The 18,299-nt window shown below is 52.6% G+C and overlaps 2 protein-coding genes across 5 annotated transcripts in view; both read left to right on the top strand.

Moving 5' to 3' along the window:
* FHL3 (four and a half LIM domains 3) overlaps positions 1 to 2,972 on the top strand; it is a 30,969-nt gene extending 27,997 nt beyond the window's left edge. For all 4 annotated transcript variants that reach the window (XM_056331981.1, XM_056331979.1, XM_056331978.1 and 1 more), the window contains exon 6: positions 1,054 to 2,972. In XM_056331981.1, coding sequence (XP_056187956.1) covers positions 1,054 to 1,205 — 152 coding nt within the window. In that variant the 3' untranslated portion in view covers positions 1,206 to 2,972. The remainder of the gene's footprint in view (positions 1 to 1,053) is intronic.
* Positions 2,973 to 9,592: 6,620 nt separating this feature from the next.
* SF3A3 (splicing factor 3a subunit 3) lies at positions 9,593 to 18,001 on the top strand. Its single transcript, XM_056331976.1, has 17 exons — positions 9,593 to 9,751; positions 9,931 to 9,978; positions 10,097 to 10,149; positions 10,616 to 10,721; positions 11,182 to 11,254; positions 11,659 to 11,750; positions 12,190 to 12,272; positions 12,655 to 12,793; positions 13,140 to 13,208; positions 13,566 to 13,633; positions 13,988 to 14,095; positions 14,397 to 14,466; positions 15,194 to 15,358; positions 15,473 to 15,583; positions 16,034 to 16,124; positions 17,038 to 17,093; positions 17,708 to 18,001. The coding sequence occupies exons 1-17, from the start codon at positions 9,656 to 9,658 to the stop codon at positions 17,783 to 17,785; spliced, it is 1,506 nt and encodes a 501-aa protein (XP_056187951.1). The 5' UTR covers positions 9,593 to 9,655; the 3' UTR covers positions 17,786 to 18,001.
* The last annotated feature ends 298 nt before the right edge of the window (positions 18,002 to 18,299 follow it).

Raw genomic sequence — 18,299 nt, 5'->3', positions numbered from 1 at the left:
GGACAAATGCTGGGGAGTGCAAGGTGCCCTCAGGCATGTCCCCTGCAGAAACAACTGCGGCTGCTTTCCAAGGAACCCCCTGAGGGAGGATCTCTTTGTTGCGGTGGTCCTAGGGCCACTTCTGTCCCTTCGCCTGCATCTTTCAAAGCGGTGAACTGCACCCCTTGGGAGGAGTTCCCTCTGCCGAGGGGTAAAGGCTCCCAAAACAACCCCTCACAGCATGATCTCATGTCTCTAGCTTGCCGTGAGGCTGGTTGCCGGGTCCCGCGGAAAGATTGCTCACAGACTGGGAAAGCCAGAGACTTCCAGCCACAGCGGAAGCAGCTGCTGCTGCAGGGGAGTCTGGGCCTGTCGTACCTGCCTAAGACAGGGGAAGCAGGGGGTCCTTTTCTGCAGAAACCCTTGAGAGGGTCTTCCCTCCTTGTCCTCCCCCACTTGACCTTTCCATTTGCAACTTGTGTCTTGCTGCTGGGAAGGCAGGCAAAGACGTGAATCAGCTGGTGACTCAGAGGATGACTCTGGCTGAGGACAGGGCAGCTCATGGGCACCCTGCTTCCCGTCTGCTCCTTATCAGTTTGGCGCAGTCCCGGGGAGAAGCGGGTCACAGCCCACAAGTCCAGCCACTGCCGGCAGAGGAAGGAAGCTGCCCGTGGAGCCTCTGCAGGAGCCTGGGCTGGTGGCAGGACGGCTCTTCCCAGGATTTCACTAGCACTGTCCTTTGGAAATGCTGCTCCTGGCAGCCCCCTCATTCGCTGTGACGGTGCAGCTCCACTCCCTGCTTCCCTCTGGGGGGAAAATGGTGATTCTGGTCCGAGAATCTCAACCCTGCAAAATCTGAAATTTTTTTGAAATCATTTTGGTCCTCTTCTCCCCACAAGAGTGGAGATTGGTATTTCACATGTATTTGATGCTGGGGGGGGGGTCTGGGTGCCACGGTGCAGCGCTGCGTCTGAAGACCTGACTTGGAGATGAGCAGGCAAAGACTCGGTCTGTGCGGGAGGCTCGTCCCAGTTTCCCCAGGGGTTCTAATGCTGCACTCTGTCCCTCCTGTAGGCTTTGGCGGTGGTAAATACGTCTCCTTTGAGGACCGTCACTGGCACCATAATTGCTTTAACTGTGCCCGCTGCAACACCTCGCTGGTCGGGAAAGGCTTCATCCCTGACAACGATGAGATCCTGTGCCGCGACTGCAGCAGCGACCTATGAGCCTCTAAGGACACCGTGGGGCAGGGGCTTTCTCTATTCTTCAGGGTCTTTGTGCCAGACACCCCAACAACATCTCAGGGCAGGGCACGAGGCACAGGAGATGGGGGCTGACCCCAAACCACGGTGTGTGCAGGGGATTCCTGTGCCCCTCCCTGAAGGCTAGAGTACGCTATGCTATGGCTCTGTGCAGAGTCAAAGCTAAATAAAGTTGAAAAAGGAGCTTCAAGACCCCCCATAATTTACTCTTTCCTTTTGCTTCCTGCCTGACCAGGCATGAGCTAAGCCCAGGGCCCCAGCCAAGCAAAGGGCAGTCGCAGCAGCTTCAGCATTGGGCTGCTGGACCTGCACGCTGGCAGCATGTATTTGCTCCCCCTGGCACAGTGCTGACTTTTCTCTTTTGCCCATGTGCTTCCCTTGCTCTGTGTGATACAAGGCAGCAGCAGCTCCTGGTGCGTGCAGCTTGGCCGTGCTGGCCTGTGTAGCGGCTGGCTTTGCAGCACAGCCTTTCCGTACGTGCGGCTGGTCTGTGGTGACCTGGGCATGAAGGGCTCTCTGCCCCTTTTGGGGACACCAGGCTGGAGTGTGGCCAAGAAGAGCGTATGTCCTGCCTGATGGGATCCACCTCTGGATTTCTGTAGCCACGTCACCGTTTGTGGGCCAGACCCTTTGCTCTGCACATCTCCGTAGAGGTGCTCTCACTCAGATGTGGATGAGGAGCTCAAATCACTCGCAGGTACGGGGCGTTCTGTCCCCATGCTCCCCAACTCCCTGGCCCGTTCTTGTCCATCTGTGCTCCCATCTCCCACAGCTGCCCCTGCGTGTCTGAGCTGGAGCCCGGTGGCTGTCGGCCCACTGGTGGTCCCCCCTGTGATGTGCCTGGCTGAGGCCCAGAGAAGGGTGAGAGCACCGAGGGCTTTGTTCCTGCTCCGTCCCTCCCACGGGGAGCCGTGGGACAGGAGCTGCCTTCCCGAGGCGGTCGGAAGACCCTCCATTAGTTCGGGGAGGGGAGTGCTGCCCACAGGAAGGGAGGGTCTGCGGGAGCACAGGAGGTCAGCCGAGGGGGACGTTCAGGGTGTCCACAACTTGCTCCTGCCAAGGCCGTCCCCTGCCACTGCGGTGGGCAGGGGGTGGCGGCTCCCCCCAGCCACGCTCCTGCCTCGCTGTGTCCCAGCAAAGCAGAGGTGGCACCTGGGCTGCCCTGAGGAGGGGCTTTGCATCTCCCAAGTCCCTGTGCGGGCAAAATAGAATGTCTTGAGCCATCCCAGACTCAGGCGAGGGCTGGAGCCGGCCTTGCCCGGGGGCTGAGCCAGCCCTGGGCCCTGCCCGGGCCCCCCCTGCCCTGGCTCTACATCCCTTTCGCTCACCTTGCTGGGGCACTTCTGCTGACCCTGCTTTCCTGCTTAGATGGCCACGTGCTTTTCTGAAAGCATCTTCTTGTGTGTTTTTGGTTTTTTTTTTCTCCTTTTGTACTCTTTTGTCATGATATCTGTCATTTTGTAACCAACTGCAGGATGAAGGGGCTAGCCCCCCCCCGCCCCCCCCCCCCAGCTTTACTTAGGAACAGAAAATGTTATGCATGTTGAAGTGTTTTTAACTCTGTATTCAGATCCTTGTTGAACCGTTGTTTGAAAGCTTTGATGCAGGAAAATCAGAGTTTGTGTGTTTGCTATTCTGAGGAGCTTGGAGCAGTCTCTAGAAGGAAGTGTCCTAAACCTCAGCCTCCTGTGTATTTCCTATGGCTTTATATAATAAACCGTTTTAGTGATGCTCGCTCTCATGTGTTTCTCGAACAGCAGGCACAGGGCAGAGTGCTGGCTGAATCGGTGTTGCTGCTCCACTCGTCAGACTTGTCCTGGCTCCTAAACCTGCACTGGGGGCGGCCGATCCCCACCGCGCTCGTGCCTCCCCCTCCCCAAGCCACATGCCCAGCATCAGCTGTACCAGCCCCGTGCAGGATGGCAGGGAGCAGCCGCTGCCTCTTGCTGTGGGGCTGCAGCGGGTGCCTGGTGCCAGGGCTGCCTGTCCGTCCGTGCCCGCTGTCTGCCTGGGCTGTCCTGCAGCACGGGGCTGAGCAGGGGCCACACGGGAGCCATGCCGCCAGGCTCAGCAGTAGCCAGGATGCTGCGCTGCTGCGGGAGCTGGTCTGGATCGCTGCGATACTGAATCGTATCCCACTGTGCGGACGAGCTTCCTTCCCCTGCGATACGCACTGCCCGGTCCGCGCACGTAGGCTCTGGGGAGGAGGGTTAGTGGGGCAGTTGCTGTAGTCTGGAGTCGGGGTAGCAGCACTCTCCTGGCAGCCTTCCCCAAAGCCGTGCGTGCTCGTTACTCACTTTTATCAGCTGGGGAGCCATTTATTCCCCTAACATCTGAAACTATTTTCCACAGATTCCTTTACATTTACTAACAGCTGCCACGACTTCCCCTGGGCTCGCCTGCCCCGGCCCCCAGCGCCCCTTCGTGCCCCACATGGCGGCTCGGCTCCCGCGGGTGCTGCAGCGGTGGCACCACCGGCACAGCCCACGTGGCACCATGGCACCGGCTCTGTGTGTGCACGTTCCTGGCTCCATCGCAGGCTCCTGCTCTGGCAGCTGACGGGGTTTTTCAAGTGAGATTTTTGTTGCTGTTGCTGCCCTGTGACCTGGGCTCTGGTTTTGCTGCCGCTCTGGCCCTGGAGGTTTCCAGCCAAGCCCGTCCTGCAGCAGAAGCACCACAAACCCTTGTTCCTGCTGCGCTGTTTCCAGGGATTAACCACAGAAGGATTCTGTACAAAGGGCCCCCGGGCTCCTCTTGCAGCCAGCCTCCAGAGCCTCACGTTTTTAGCCAAAAAAGGAAACGACCCAGCTGCACGTAGTGCTGGAACATCTGGATTTTATCCCTGTCATGAATGGGTCATGGCTGTGCATGGCCCAGTGCCTGATTTACAGGAGGGGGAGGGTGATGTCATGCACAACCATCCCCCCGAGACTCCCAGAGTGGATCTAAAGCAGTCATGAAAATATTGTTAAGTACAGGCAAACTGGGGGTGGGGGGGTGGGGGGCAGGGCTGGGCTGCTGCTTGGGGTGAGGTGGGAGCAGGAGAACCGGCTAGGGGGCCAGGGCAGCGCTGGGGGTGTAGAAACAGGCCCCAGCAATAACCACACATGCCCGAGCCGTGCTCGCCTGCTCCACCAGGGTGGGATCGGGAGCTGGATCTGCGGCCCCCACGGGCAGAGCCTGCACTGGCCCCGGCGAGGTGTCCCCAAGGGGCTGCTTGCCCTGCACCAGGGGAAGTGCTGGGCTGGGAGCGGGGCCCTGCCGTGGGCTTGCTGGTGCAGGGATGGGGACAGGGACCCGATGCTCCCTGGTGCCTGGAAGCAGCCTTGTGTCCCAGCCCAGGCCACCAGAAGCATTAGCTCAGCGGTGACGATGGCTGCTCGCTGCCAGCCGTGCAGCGGTGCCCGCGCCGGGTGCTTCCCCGCTGGGGACCGACGTGGCTGCCCCTGGCTCAGGCTCACCGCAGGCAGCAGCTTGGCTCCCAGGGGTTTGTTCTCTTTCCAGCCAGAGGTTCCCCTGGAGGAAAGCTGAGCCACTGGTGCGTCGGGTACAGCCATGTGCCGGTGGCCCAGAGTTGACGGGAGCTGCCTGGCTCTGCCTGCTGCTGCCTGCGGCCAGGCGGGAGGGAAGAGCTAACTTAGCTCCCAGCTGGCTGCCGGCACTGGCCCCTTTTCCAGCTGTGGCTGCACACGGGTTCAGGCAGCGCTCAGGTTGCTGTGCCGGTGATGTCCAGCTCCCCAAACCAGGCAGGGACCTGCCCAGGCTGCTCCTGCGTCCCCCTGGGTGACCAGTGGGGAGGCTCAGGCAGGTCCCAGGGCTAGTGGGAGAGCCGGTGCCGAAGGGTGAACAGCTCTCCCTTGTCCCAGGATCAGGAGGTAGGGATGCAGTTATAGGCAGGCTGAACCCTGCAGGCATTCCGTGAATGCTCCCCCGGGCCTTTTTTCATTGTCCCTCTGTCCCCACCCAGCCAGGGCAGCACCTAGTGAAGGTCACAGGGAGGAGGGGAAGGTGCGGTAGCTCAGCACAAGTATTTTTCCTCCCATAATCCCACTTTTCCTTCCAGAAAAATCACGAGAAATCCCACAGCCACCAGCACAAAGGCTGCTGCTGCAGCAGGAGGCACCGAGGGGCTGCAGGGGCTGCCCCGGCATGGAACATCGCCTCCCGGAGCAAGCTTCTCCCACCGGAGCAAGCTTCTCCCGGGTCTGCTGCCATTCCTGGGGCGAGGAGGAGGGAGGCCACGCTCTGGCTGGTCTTGACCCACCTCAACCCTGCTAATGCCAGCGGCCCAAAATAAAGAGGCCATGTGGCTGGATGGGACACTGCTAGGTTTCAACTCTTTCCCTTTCCAGGGATGAAGTTTCATGCAAGGGGAAATGGAAGAACACTAAGTTCAGAATCTTATCTCCGTTTTTATTTTTAGACAGGCATTCATGAGGAAGAAATGACGTACTTTGGGGCAGCCTGTAGTGCAAGAGAGTAATTAAAGACAATATTCTTACCTTCAGTATCATTCTTTCCTCCGTGAATTGGCTTTTCCCAGGGCAGGATCATGTTTGTCTGCCATAATTAGGCCAAATTTTTTTGTTGTTGCTTTTGGCTTAAATAATTTATCATGCTTGGTAGAAAAATATGAATAATTTATTTGCAAGTTAAAATTTAATTATAGCTTTGCACTTGGCAAAGTGGGGGCAAGGCACTGGCATGATCCCTCCTTGGCATTTAGGGTGGATCTGAAGAAGGCAATTAAAATCCAAGTGAAAGTGGAAGGTTGCAGCCACAGTTTCTGTGGGAGGACTTCCACCAGGATCGTGTCACTCAAGCACAGTCATGTTGTTGAAAGCCTGTCAGGCCACAAACGTCTGCACTTCCCAGGTACCAAGGGCAACAGCTCTGAGCTGGGAGAGGCAGCGAGGGTGCGCGCCCAATCCTACAGGCTTGTTTCCTTCAGGCATGTTCCAGTTTGGACTCTGATTCATGATGGGATGAAGCTGCTGGAGCCTGTCACTCCGCCAGCCGCTGGCATGCCACCTGCATGGGCTGGGGAAGGCTTTGTCCCCTGGCTGCAGGGGCACAGGGGCTTCTACCGGGGTGGGTGCAGGGTGCTGGCCATGGGGCTGCGATTGGCGCAGGTGACAGGGACACCCCGCGGTGCCAAGCCTGGGCGGTCCCTCCCTGCCCTGCATCCAGCCCTCCCCTCAGGCCCAGCTGTAGGTGATGTTACAAGCCACATGCTGTGGATAACAACTGTGTCAGGGCTAAGTGAGCCTGCCTGCGAGCTCTGTCCGGCTCCCTGGGGCTCCGGAGGTTCCTCAGGAAGCCACGGTGGCGGCAGGCCTGCAGGTAGCTCAGAGTCACGGCACCCTCTGCCTCGGCGCCCAGCGCCCGGTGCTGCATGGGCTGGATGCGCGTGCTGCCCGCCCTGTCCCCAGGCAAGCCCTGCAGAGCGGCGCTCCCCGAAAGGCCGGCCTGCTGGGGCCCTGATGAGGACTGCCTTCTGCTTCCAGACGGGTCCTAGAACGTGCAGCGTGAATGTTTACGTAAGCAAGCTCATAACCATTTTGATAAGGCTAATTAAAGCCATGACACAGACTTCTAAGTGCACCTTCCTGCTTTCCCTGCCCTTGCTGCGTACGCTGGGCAGCGATGCGGTGGCAGAGGGGAAGGGCGCAGGTCTGCGGGGGCAGCATGTGGGTGCATGGCTGAGGGGTGCTGTGCGGGCTGGAGGTGTTGGTGGGGGTGTTGTCTACATGCCCCACGCTTGCACGCAGCGTAGGGGTGAGTTTCGGAGCAGCGGTCCATGGGTAGGTGGGCTTCAGGCACTCGTGCTGCCAGGCCGAACGCTGTGCTGAGTTTCCCGGAGATGCCAAGGCTGCTTCAGAGTGCACACACGATACTACGGAAAGCAGCCGCTCTAGCAGTGTTCAAAACAGGACTTTTGGATATCTATTTGACTTTTTCCTCTTCCATTCCCCCCTCTCCCACCTTCTGACACCAGCCCAGCCCCTTTCCTACTCCTCGATCGCCCCGAGGCTGCTGTCTGCAGAGATGGGAATGGCTTCAAAAGTGCCTCTTGCCTTCAACTTTGCCTTCACTTTGCTGTTGCTTCTGGGCAGTCGTTGTGCCTCCAAGGCTGGGGCCAGACCTGATCCCAAACCCAGCACCAGCATCTTGGGGCAGCCTGTGCCACCAGGTACGGTCAGTGCTGGGGAGAGCTGCGGGCAGGCCCGGAGGGGCTTGGAAGGCAGCCGCCAGCAGGGCTCCTGCCTGCAGACCCCCCCCCACCATGGTGCTGTGCCCGGCGGGGCCAGGCTGGGCTGCTGTGGTGCCAGAGTCCAGCCGCTGCCACAGGGGGACAGGCAGGACTGCTGGCAGGCAGGCTGGGCTGTGCGGTGTCACAGCTCTCCCGGGCAAGAGGCTTCCCCTCCTTTCCCGGCAGCAACTGCTGCTCACCCACCCCAGCTCTCTGCCGGCCTGGGCAGCGCGGAGCCCAGCTGCTTTCATTAAACAGCATTTTCTTGGTGACTGCTAACTACGCGAGTATAATTTAAGCTAATGGCCTCATACAACACGACTCTCTCCTTCACTCGGATTTAGACTAGGAAGCGTAAGCAGTTGCCACAGTGGCAACCCTTTTCTCTGCTGAAAGATGTCTGCAGAGGGCCTTGTGCCTGCAGCCAGCCCCGTGCGCGGGGATCCAGCCCTGCTCCTGCCCACAGGGGTCTGCCTGCCCCTTGCTGGGGTCCTCTCTCCAGCCCCTTTTCTCTCTTGACTATCAGACTCGTGTCCCCTCCTGCAGAGTGGACAAACGACTCCAGGGCCTGGCCCTGTGTTGGAGAGCAAGGGGCACCTGTGAGGCAAGGGGGGTCCTGAGCACTGCTGCTACCAGTCCCCTATGCCCGGGCTGACACACACAGGCTCCCAGTGAGACACCCTCTCCCCTGGCCACTGCCCCCGGGAGCCACGCTCTGTGGCGGAGGAGTCCAGCAGCAGAGCGGAGGACGGTCCATGCACACCCACCTGGATGGGGCTCCAGGGTCCCGGCCAGCATGGCCCTGTGGCCTCAGCAGCAAGGGGCACAGGGTGTGCTGCCAGAGCTAGGCCACAGCAGGACACTGAGCCTGTTAATAACAGCACTTGTGGAAATGGTGGGAAAAGGGGTGCTGGGGAGCTTTGCAAGACCCTCTGCGGCTCCCGTGCCCAGATTCTGTCCAGGTCATGCTGTCAGCACCTTTGGTTTTGTTGTTGCTTTTCCAGCACTTACACAATGATCTGTCTCTCCCTGGCAACAGAAAGACTAGCCACTTGCAGCTGAGGCCACAGAAATGCCAGGGACGTGCTTCAGGGGCCTCCAGCTCCTCAGGCCTCCTCTGATGTGGGCTTTGGCCAGAGCCCTGCCTTCCTACCCTCCTCTGGCCCTGCCGCCATGGCTGCAGCGTGCTGGGTGGCTACCACTGTGGTCTTCAGGCCTGTCATGTCCTCCAGCAGCTGCTCTTGCACTGAGATCCCTCTCCTGCTGGCCTCAGTCCCACTGCTGTTTTCTTCAGCGGGCAGATGGGACAGTAAAAATCGAGCTGCTCCTTTGGGTGCACCGTCAGGCTGCAGCCTGAGCCGTGACGCTGTGCCCAAAGCTGCAGTGCAGGTTATTTGTGTGAGGGGGGAGATGCTGGCGGCAGAACCCCCTTCTCTCCAGCTCCCCGTCTGCAGAGAGGCTGCTTTCAGATCTCCGCGGGCCCCTCTGCAGCCATGTGGCATCTGTGCAGAGGTGGCACATGCCACCACCATGGCTGAGTGCAGCAGGGCCATGCCAGGGCCACCAGCCGTCACCTCATGCTGCGGCTCTGCCTGGGCAGCTCCCGGTGGCACCGGGCCGGTTTGTCAGAGCCAGGTGGATGCCCCCAGTCTCCGGAGGGTTCCGCTCGGAGCCGCGGGGCTGGCGGGGCCTGGGGGCCGAGCCGGCAGCACGGCCCCGCCGCGCAGCGAGCCAGGCCCGTGCCGGGCCCTGACGCCCGGGGCTCGTCCTGAGGGTGCCCGGCGGGACCGAGAGGAGCCTGAGGCGGCTCCGGGCCGCACGGGCACGGCCAGGCCACAGCCGCCTCCTGCCGGCGGCCCCTTGGCGGCTCCGGCCGAGCCGCTGCCAGCCCCGGTCGTGACACCTCCACCCCGGCACCGGGCACGGCACCGGGCACCGGGCCTGGCCTCTCCGTCCCGGCATCGGGCACTGGGCACTGGGCACCGGGCCTGGTCACTCCGCTCCGCAGCCGAGCGCCGCCGCCGGGCCGGAACCTCCGCGCCGGGCCGCGGGCCGGGCCGGAACCTTCTGGCGGGACACGAGCCGGGCAGGGGCCTTCCGGCGGGGCGCAGGCAGGACCGGAAGCGGGCGGCGGGCAACGGCAGCGGCGGCGGGCGGGAGGATGGAGACGATCCTGGAGCAGCAGCGGCGTTATCACGAGGAGCGGGAGCGGCTCATGGACGTGATGGTGAAGGAGATGCTCACCAAGAAGTCTACGGTGCGTCCGGGGCCGCGGGGAGGGCGGGCGTGCGTGCGTCTGGGCGCCGGGCCTGCGCCAACCCCGGGCCTGCGCCAGCCCCGCTCCGCGCCGCCCCCGCTCCGCGCTAATCCCGCTCCACGCTAATCCCGTTCCCCTTCTCCCTCCCTCCCCCCCGTCCCCCGCTCCTCTCCCCACAGCTCCGCGACCAGATCAACTCGGACCACCGGACACGGGCCATGCAGGACGTGAGTGCAGGGGGCCGGGGGAGTGGGGTGGGCCTGGCCTCTGCCCGGTGCTGCCGGAGCCAGCGGGTCTCACCGCGGTAACGTCCCTGGGCGTCTGGGGCTCTTTTCTGTTCTTCAGAGGTACATGGAGGTGAGCGGCAACCTGAGAGACCTGTACGACGACAAGGACGGGTAAGTGCTGACACAAACACCCCGTCCGGTGTGTGCAGCGGAGCATCTGCTGGGCACCTTCTGCGGACAAAGGACTTGGCGGGCTTTTTTAAGTCAGCTGTAAATATATGGGCAGTAACACTGGCGTGCAACACCAGAAATCAAATTTTGGAGACTAAACATGCTAGAGCAGGAGCCATGTTGCATGTTGGACACGTACATGCTATGTATACACCTTTTGTTCTTTTTTTTTTTTGTAAGTCCTGGGGGGAGGGCCTGAGTTGCCTTGAAGGTTTCTAAGTGGAGGCTACGGTGTGTTCAGTGGGAGATATGACCCTCAGCCTCCAACCGTAAACCAGGCAGACTGTGAGATCTGATGTGACCTTGTGAGGTTTGCAGCCAGTCTTACTGGAGCTTTGTGTGACCAAAACGCAGCCAACGTGTTTTCCTTTCCACTTCTAATCTGTCTGTTTTCTTGAACGCACAGCTTACGGAAGGAAGAACTCAGTGCCATTTCAGGGCCAAATGAATTTGCAGAATTCTACAACAGATTGAAACAAATTAAGGAATTTCACCGGAAGCACCCAAATGAGGTGAGTAGTTATCTGCTTGGTAAGAATAAGTGGTTTGTGGTCTGTTTGGCCTCATCCCTATAATAGACTGGGGTTTTTCCCCCCCAGTTTAATTGCCGTAATATACCAGTATTAAGTACACTAAAATGTCACTTGAGAACAGAAGGTGTTGGAGGTTAGGTGGTGCTTCAGAGACGGGCTCCTGTGAGAGTCGTGTGAATAGGGGAAGATGCAAGATGCTGACCATGCTCTCTGCTTGTTGTGTGTTAGCTCAGTGTTCTGCTGCTGCGCTGGCCTTTGGTCTTGCCTATTTCATGCTGGCTAAAATCAGACTTTTTTTGTTGGTGCATGGTGAAGAAGTGCTTTGGATACCTTTCAGTTAGCAGTTTTCTTGATGCAACCTATTGTGATTTGATATTAATTATTCTAGGACATTAGCTGAAGTAACCATTTTTTCTATAACTTTTGTCTGTACTTGAAGATCTGTGTTCCGATGTCAGTGGAGTTTGAGGAACTGTTGAAGGCCAGAGATAACCCGAGTGAAGAAGCTCAAAGTAAGTTTGTAGGTTTTTTTCTGAGGCTAGTCAGTTTAAGTGAAAACATGGTGCTTGCTTGAGGTATTATTTAATGAGTTATTTGATCTGTTTTGCACATTTCAGAGTTCCACCTCCCTTTTACTAAATGACTTCTGAAAATTGTTCCTTTTGTCATTTAAATTCTTCTGAACTGCAGCCCCTGGAATATTGCACAGTAGTGGTGCTCCTTTTGAGGAACATTCTACTGTGCCTACGGAGAGAAGCTCTCAGTTGCCTGGTCACTGAATATCTCACTTGCATTGTCAGCATCTTCCTGAAGCATAGATTAGTCCACAGTTAATCCTTTTCAAGTTCTAAAGCATATGTATAACAAATAGAGGAGATTAAGCTCATAGTAAAGCTCTTTGTGATCTTTCCTACAGATCTGGTGGAGTTCACAGACGAAGAAGGATATGGACGATACTTAGATCTGCATGACTGTTACCTCAAGTACATTAATCTAAAATCGTCAGAGGTAAATGGCTGTATGTGTCTGGGCAGCTTCAGTGCTTAAGGCCAGGGTTTTTCTTTGGTTGGTTCATGGTTATTTGGGGGTGGGGGTCCTTACATAGGTAAATTTATTTCCAAGTAGCAGTGTTGAAGTCACTTTGTTGCACATACTGCTTGACAGCATCTGAATTCTGAATGCTGTGTCTCAACTCTCCTCTTTTGCTCTCTTGAGTTGATCGCTCTGTCATTAATGTGATGAGGGCCTTGTAAAAAGCCACTGTTTGCTGCTGCCGAGGACTAATAGGTGTCTGAGGCAACGTGTTAGTGTACGGAGGACCCCAGGCCTCTGCAGTCCAGAATAATGGCAAGAGCTAGTGCTTTTCTTCTGGTCTGATAGTGGGAAACTAGATGTTAATTTGGCTGCATGTGTATAAAGCTTGACTCAAAACTTTTTTTGTCCCTAGAAATTGGATTATATCACTTACTTATCCACATTTGACCAACTCTTTGATATTCCCAAGGAGAGAAAAAATGCTGAATATAAGAGGTGAGCCTTTTTGCCTGCCTGCTGCTTTTATGACAGTTGATGGGAAGGAATTTGCTTCTTACATGTGCAGCTGCTAAGAATATAATTAACAGTCAAACTCAACTCATGCAAGCCTGGTCACTGAGCTATAGTAACTCAGTCATGTGTCTGAGCCCTGAGAAAACACACAGCACACCAAAAATGTGGGAAGTTGCATTCTACTCTGGAAAGACCTTTTAAGTTATCCTTGTAACTGCTGCATCTAGAAATTGTGCGTTGAAAACTCGTAATCTTGATGACTTCCCTTTGGAGTACTAGAGGGAAAATACTTTCCAAAGATGTGCTTAGAGAAATATGTTAGAGGCTGATACTGAACTACCTGTGCTTGTGATTACTGTGCCAGGTACCTTGAAATGCTTCTTGAGTACCTGCAGGATTACACCGATCGTGTGAAACCGTTACTGGACCAGAATGAACTTTTTGGGAAAATTCAAACTGAGTTTGAGAAGAAGTGGGAAAACGGAACGTTCCCTGGCTGGCCGGTGAGCAGTTGTTAATGCCGTGTGAATGCTGCTGTATTTGTGATAGGTTTTCTGTGAATCATTTGTGTAAAGTCATCACTGACGTTACATCTTATAGCGAGGTGTGTAGCTGTGTATCACAAAGATGCAATTTAATGCTAACTTGAATTTGAAAACCAACATAACCCCTTTGAAACAAACCTTTTTTTAAGGGTTGCTGATTTTGTATCTTTTCTGTTGTTCCATTGGTCATTTTAGTGAGAGAATTTTTCTGTCAAATGAACTGCTTTTCTCGAGGGCAGAATATTGCATTGCATGAAGTGTTGTAGGATGTCACCAAGATCTTGCATCTGTTTTTTCTTGGCAGAAAGAGACCAGCAGTGCTCTCACTCACGCTGGAGCCCACCTGGACCTCTCAGCATTTTCCTCTTGGGAGGTATGTTTTCAGTCCTCTGTGCTTAGTGCTAAATTTTGAGCAGGTGGAAGCTTAGTCATTTTGTTTCTTTTCATAATTTTACTTGCTGTGCTTTTGTCTCTGGCTCTGTGCTTTCTAGATAAAACTTTTGATTATGCTGATGACTTAATTTCTCCCATTAGGGGGATGTAACCTGAAAGATCTGGTTACGCTTGTCACATTCCTCATTTTTCAGTAAGAAACGACGCACCCTTGACAGACCTTTCTTGAATGCTATTCCTTGGGGTTTTTTTCTTTTTTAATGAGTTAAAATGGACATACAATAAAAATGTATTTGTTTAATAGCTCCTCTTATTGCCATTTACTTTAATTGATCAGGAATTGGCCTCCCTGGGACTGGACAGGTTAAAATCAGCTTTACTGGCCCTGGGACTAAAATGTGGCGGGTAAGATGCTGTCTTTTTATGGTTCCTTTTCAGTTTTTGAGGTCTTCCTGTCTTGCATTACTTTATGGGATACTTGTTTTGTTGTCTCTATTGTACAAGAATTACCTTAATGGTGTTTGAAAGACAGAACATTGAGAACCAGTCAGGGGATACTGTGAATCTACCGTTTTGGGAAGTGTCCTGTACTGAAGTCTTTTGTATAGAAGAGTTTGGCGTAAGGAATGAAGACAAAGATAATAGGAAAACTCATGATCTCTTAAAAGCTAAATTTAGAATTTTGTTGCCTAAATTCAAATAGTTCTTGGGAAACGTAAAACTATGGTTTGGACTCATCTTCTCCCTGTTTCTCCACAGTACTCTGGAAGAGCGTGCTCAGAGACTTTTTAGCACTAAAGGCAAATCCCTAGAAGCACTTGATCCTTCCTTGTTTGCTAAGAATCCAAAGACAAAAGGAAGCAAAAGGTGAATTCTTAAAGGTCATTCTGTGGTTGGTGGTTTTCTCTTCACTTGGATGAGAAGTATTCTGTAGATGTCGTGACAGAGAGATTCTTGGAGTATTAGAAGCTTTTTATGTTGGACCAAATGGTCCCGAACCAAATGGAAGATATCAGAGCTGAATTTGTGCGTTTGTGCGCAGAGCTCTTTGGTACTTGTTTCTGTTTTCTTGCTGTGTACAAGTCAAATTTCTCTTTAGAAGTTCAGTGTATACATGATGTTTGCAGTTCTGGAATGGACTTCATAAAGTTTCTTTATCTATTTCCAGAGACACTGAAAGAAATAAAGATCTTGCGTTCCTGGAAGCTCAGATTTATGAGTATGTAGAAGTTCTTGGGGTAAGGATTTTATTTTGTCTTTCAGCTTTTTATTTCAGGACCATCAAATAGTGACTGGAAGGTTACCCATATCTGTACCCAACGCTTTTGTGGACAGCATGCCCAGAAAAGTTATTTTCACATCCAGAGTTGCAATGTTTTAAAGTGCATGTTAGCAGATAGCTTTTTCTGTCATTAAGTAGGATATGGTGGATTACATTTGTATTTCCATTAGGTAATTACTTGGCAGGCTTTTGTGAACAGGTGTATCTTGTGTCAGTCGCAGACCGAGGTAGAGAGGTGACATGTTCCCTTGGGGAGGCCTGTCTTTTTCCTTTTTTTTTTTTTTTTTTCCCCTTCTTCTAGGTGGCACATCAATGTAGATAATTTCTATTTTATGGCTAACTCTCAGGGTATTGCAAACCTTCACTTGTTCTGTCTTGATGCTTGCCTTAATTCCTTGCTTCATTTTGGGGTGAGAGCTTTCAGCAGGGTGGCTGTTGCCGTTAGCTTGTCATCTTGGAAGTGCTAGTGGTAGTACAAGATTTTCATGCATTTTAAGTAGGAAATGTTATACTAAAAACTTAAGCTGTTGGGCTGAGTAAAATGAGAGTTCTCTGTTTCGTACCAGTCTTCCATTCTCCTCCCTCTGTACATTGAAAAAGTGTTTCACACGGCAAGATTTTGCCCGCCCTTTGTTGCTGTCATGTTGTGTGAACAGTTCCTTCTGTTTTTTTTCATGCTATAGGAACAGAGACACCTTACTCACGAGAACGTGCAGCGTAAGCAAGCACGGACAGGGGAAGAGCGGGAGGAGGAGGAAGAAGAGCAGATCAGTGAGAGTGAGAGTGAAGATGAAGAAAATGAAATAATTTATAATCCTAAAAACCTGCCTCTTGGTTGGGATGGCAAGGTAACTGAGATTGTCAGGTCTGGAAAAGCGGGAGATCTCACTGACTCCACACTGCTCTTCCATTTGAACCTGCCTTGCCACATGTCCTCATCTTGGTTTTTCTTTGCTTGACAGCCAATCCCATACTGGTTGTATAAATTACATGGTTTAAACATCAACTACAATTGTGAGATTTGTGGTAACTACACCTACCGAGGGCCCAAAGCTTTCCAGCGTCACTTTGCAGTAAGTAACATTTTGCTACAAAAACATCAGTACTGTGTTCAGATAATCTTTATAGTAAGTAGCTGAGTCACTGGAGTACCCGTGTGGCACTTCTTCAGCTTCTAATGTATGGTCTGGGATGATGCTGCAGGGCTATGCAACTGGAACTATACATTTTGTAGGGCATATTAAGATCTCTTCTGCCAGTTTTTGTGCAGTCCTTTCTTGTTTGAACACTAATTGCAGTATCCAGGTCTGATTGGTGCAGAGTGCCTCTTGACTGCCAGTGTATTGACACTGTGTAAAATACAGAAAAAATATTTGTATGGAAGTTCTTAGGACTGGTAGATTTGTATTTTGATTCCTACATTGTTTCAATATGTCCAGATTTTAATATGCCGTGTAGTTTTTGGCATTGTGGATGAAGTGGCATTCCCTCTCATGCACTGACCTCTTACCTCTTCTCCCCAGGAGTGGCGACACGCTCACGGAATGAGATGCCTGGGCATTCCCAACACTGCGCATTTTGCCAACGTCACACAGATTGAGGATGCAGTGTCCTGTAAGTAGTGACGGCAGAATGAGGAATGTGGCATAAGAACGCCCATATTGGCTCTGACCAAAAATTTGTCTTGTTCTGTGACCAGAGACTAGTTTCAGGATAGAGGGTAAGAAACCCTGTGCATGTGGGATAATCCTTCCTTGGATCATCCCTCCCAGCTCTGAAAAGGAGAGTGTCTTCTTGGTTGGATACCTGCAGGAGTAGATGCTTGCTGGGGTTGCCAGCGAAGTGTTCATTTGTTGGCAGTTATTTGTCTGTGATGCTTTGCGTATGAAATCTCAGCCAAGTGCAGTGGGCCACCATTTCTTCAGGCAGAGTGTGGGTACATCATCCCATGTAACTTACTCATTTGATGTTTGTTAACAAGTTCATGGGGAAGCCAGAAAAAAAACTTCAGAAATGGTAGAGCGGATTTTGAAAGCCTTAACAGGACTTGGGACTTAACAGTGATTATAAGTTAAAGCGGCTAAACTGTGCCAATGTTTTGAGAGGCTACCTCTTGCAGAGGCTGTTTCTTGAATCTGCCCCACTCAGGTTAGCAGATAAAGGTTGTGGTTTCCTGGCAGTAAATTAATTCTTGCCTAGAAGAAACCAAACAAGTAAAGCCTTGATTTCCCAAAAACTGTTGTTCCTTTGGAGCTGCATCTCTGAAGTAATGTTTCTGGACCTTTGTCTCTTGTGTCCCATCCTGGATAATCACTTTAAAGCCTTGTTTGCTTTAGTTCTGTGCCTTTCAGTAAACCATACAGAGGGATGAGAAATTTGTAATGGATATTAGATATATTCCTGGGTTGCTGAAGTGACGGTATTTTAAAAGGGGGAAAAAAACCCCATCATGTGTATATTTTACTAGATTAAAAAATAGTATCTCATTGGAAATGGCCTCAGATCCTGTATGACTTTTTATCTACAGTGTGGGCAAAACTGAAACAACAGAAGGCTTCGGAGAGATGGCAGCCTGATACAGAGGTGAGATGTTGGAGGTATTTGGATGTCTCTAGCCCTGTGTACATGGGAAACCCCCCAATTACCTTGCGTGACCTGTCTGGCTCTGTCATGAGAGTGTCTAAGAGGGTCCTCTGCATGCTGGAGAGATAAGCGGGAGCCTACACTGCTGGTTGCACGGCTCCTGTTAGTGGTGATGTATGAAAAGCGCTTCTTGTGCCGTGCTGGAGGGTAATTCTGATGGGATGGACTCAGCCCTCTGTGTAAGAATCTTTTAATACCCTGGCTTGCAGTACCAATGTCATCTTTGTTGTGTGAGAAGAAAAAGAAACTGTTGTGAGAAGTGTGGTCACTCGTACTAATGCTTTTTCTTAAACTTCTGTCTCAAAACAATTTTTCAACAGTACGCAGGTACCTGTGGGACATAACAGCCTGTAGTGTAGCTTGTAATTATTCTGACTCTGGCTGAGCTCTTCTCATGGAGCCCGCTGGTAGATGTGGTGCGTGCCTCCATGTAGAGAGGTTCTTGGCAGGGTGGTTGTGTTCAGCGGGTGGTGCTGGAGATAAGATTGAAATGCTGTAGTACAGCCTGAGGCAGGCTGTGTCCGCGTGTCTCTAAACTGTTAGTTCCATTCCAGGAGGAATACGAGGATTCCAGTGGGAACGTCGTGAATAAGAAGACCTATGAAGACCTGAAACGTCAAGGGTTGCTGTAGCTTTTCCCAAGTGAACAATTTCACCCTCTGGAAAGCAAGTGGAGATGTGGCAGCAGCCCTGATTCTTCTTCAGTTTCTGGATTTTTGTATGTGCATGAATATAGATTTCAAGGATACTTTATAGAATCTCTTTCTAGTAAGCCCCTTGTGAAAAGCAGACTTGTGATGTTATTTTATATTAAAAAAAACCCTGGAAAATAAACCAGTTTTAATTTAGGAAGTGCTGAGAAACTTGTCTCCTTTTGTATGCTGGAAGGAAGAGATTGATTACAGTCGTTAAAATGCTTTTTACAGAGTTTCAGTTGTCAGAAATGATTGATTCTTATTCCCATTTTGATGGAAATTTTTATGATGAGGATTGACTTTCTGTAAAGCACACATGAACATTGCGGGCTGACAGCAAGTAACAGTCCTATACTGTATTTTGCTGTAAGCATGTGGCTTTCTTTGGCCTTCTGTGCAAAACAAACTTGCTTGGCTTAACACTGCTGCTTTTTTTCCTCCCTGTGGAGCT

This window comes from Falco biarmicus, chromosome 3 (genome assembly GCF_023638135.1).
Source record: "Falco biarmicus isolate bFalBia1 chromosome 3, bFalBia1.pri, whole genome shotgun sequence".
Lineage (NCBI taxonomy): Eukaryota > Metazoa > Chordata > Aves > Falconiformes > Falconidae > Falco > Falco biarmicus.
Note: the sequence above shows the minus strand (reverse complement) of the source record. Positions and strands in the feature narration are given on the sequence as shown.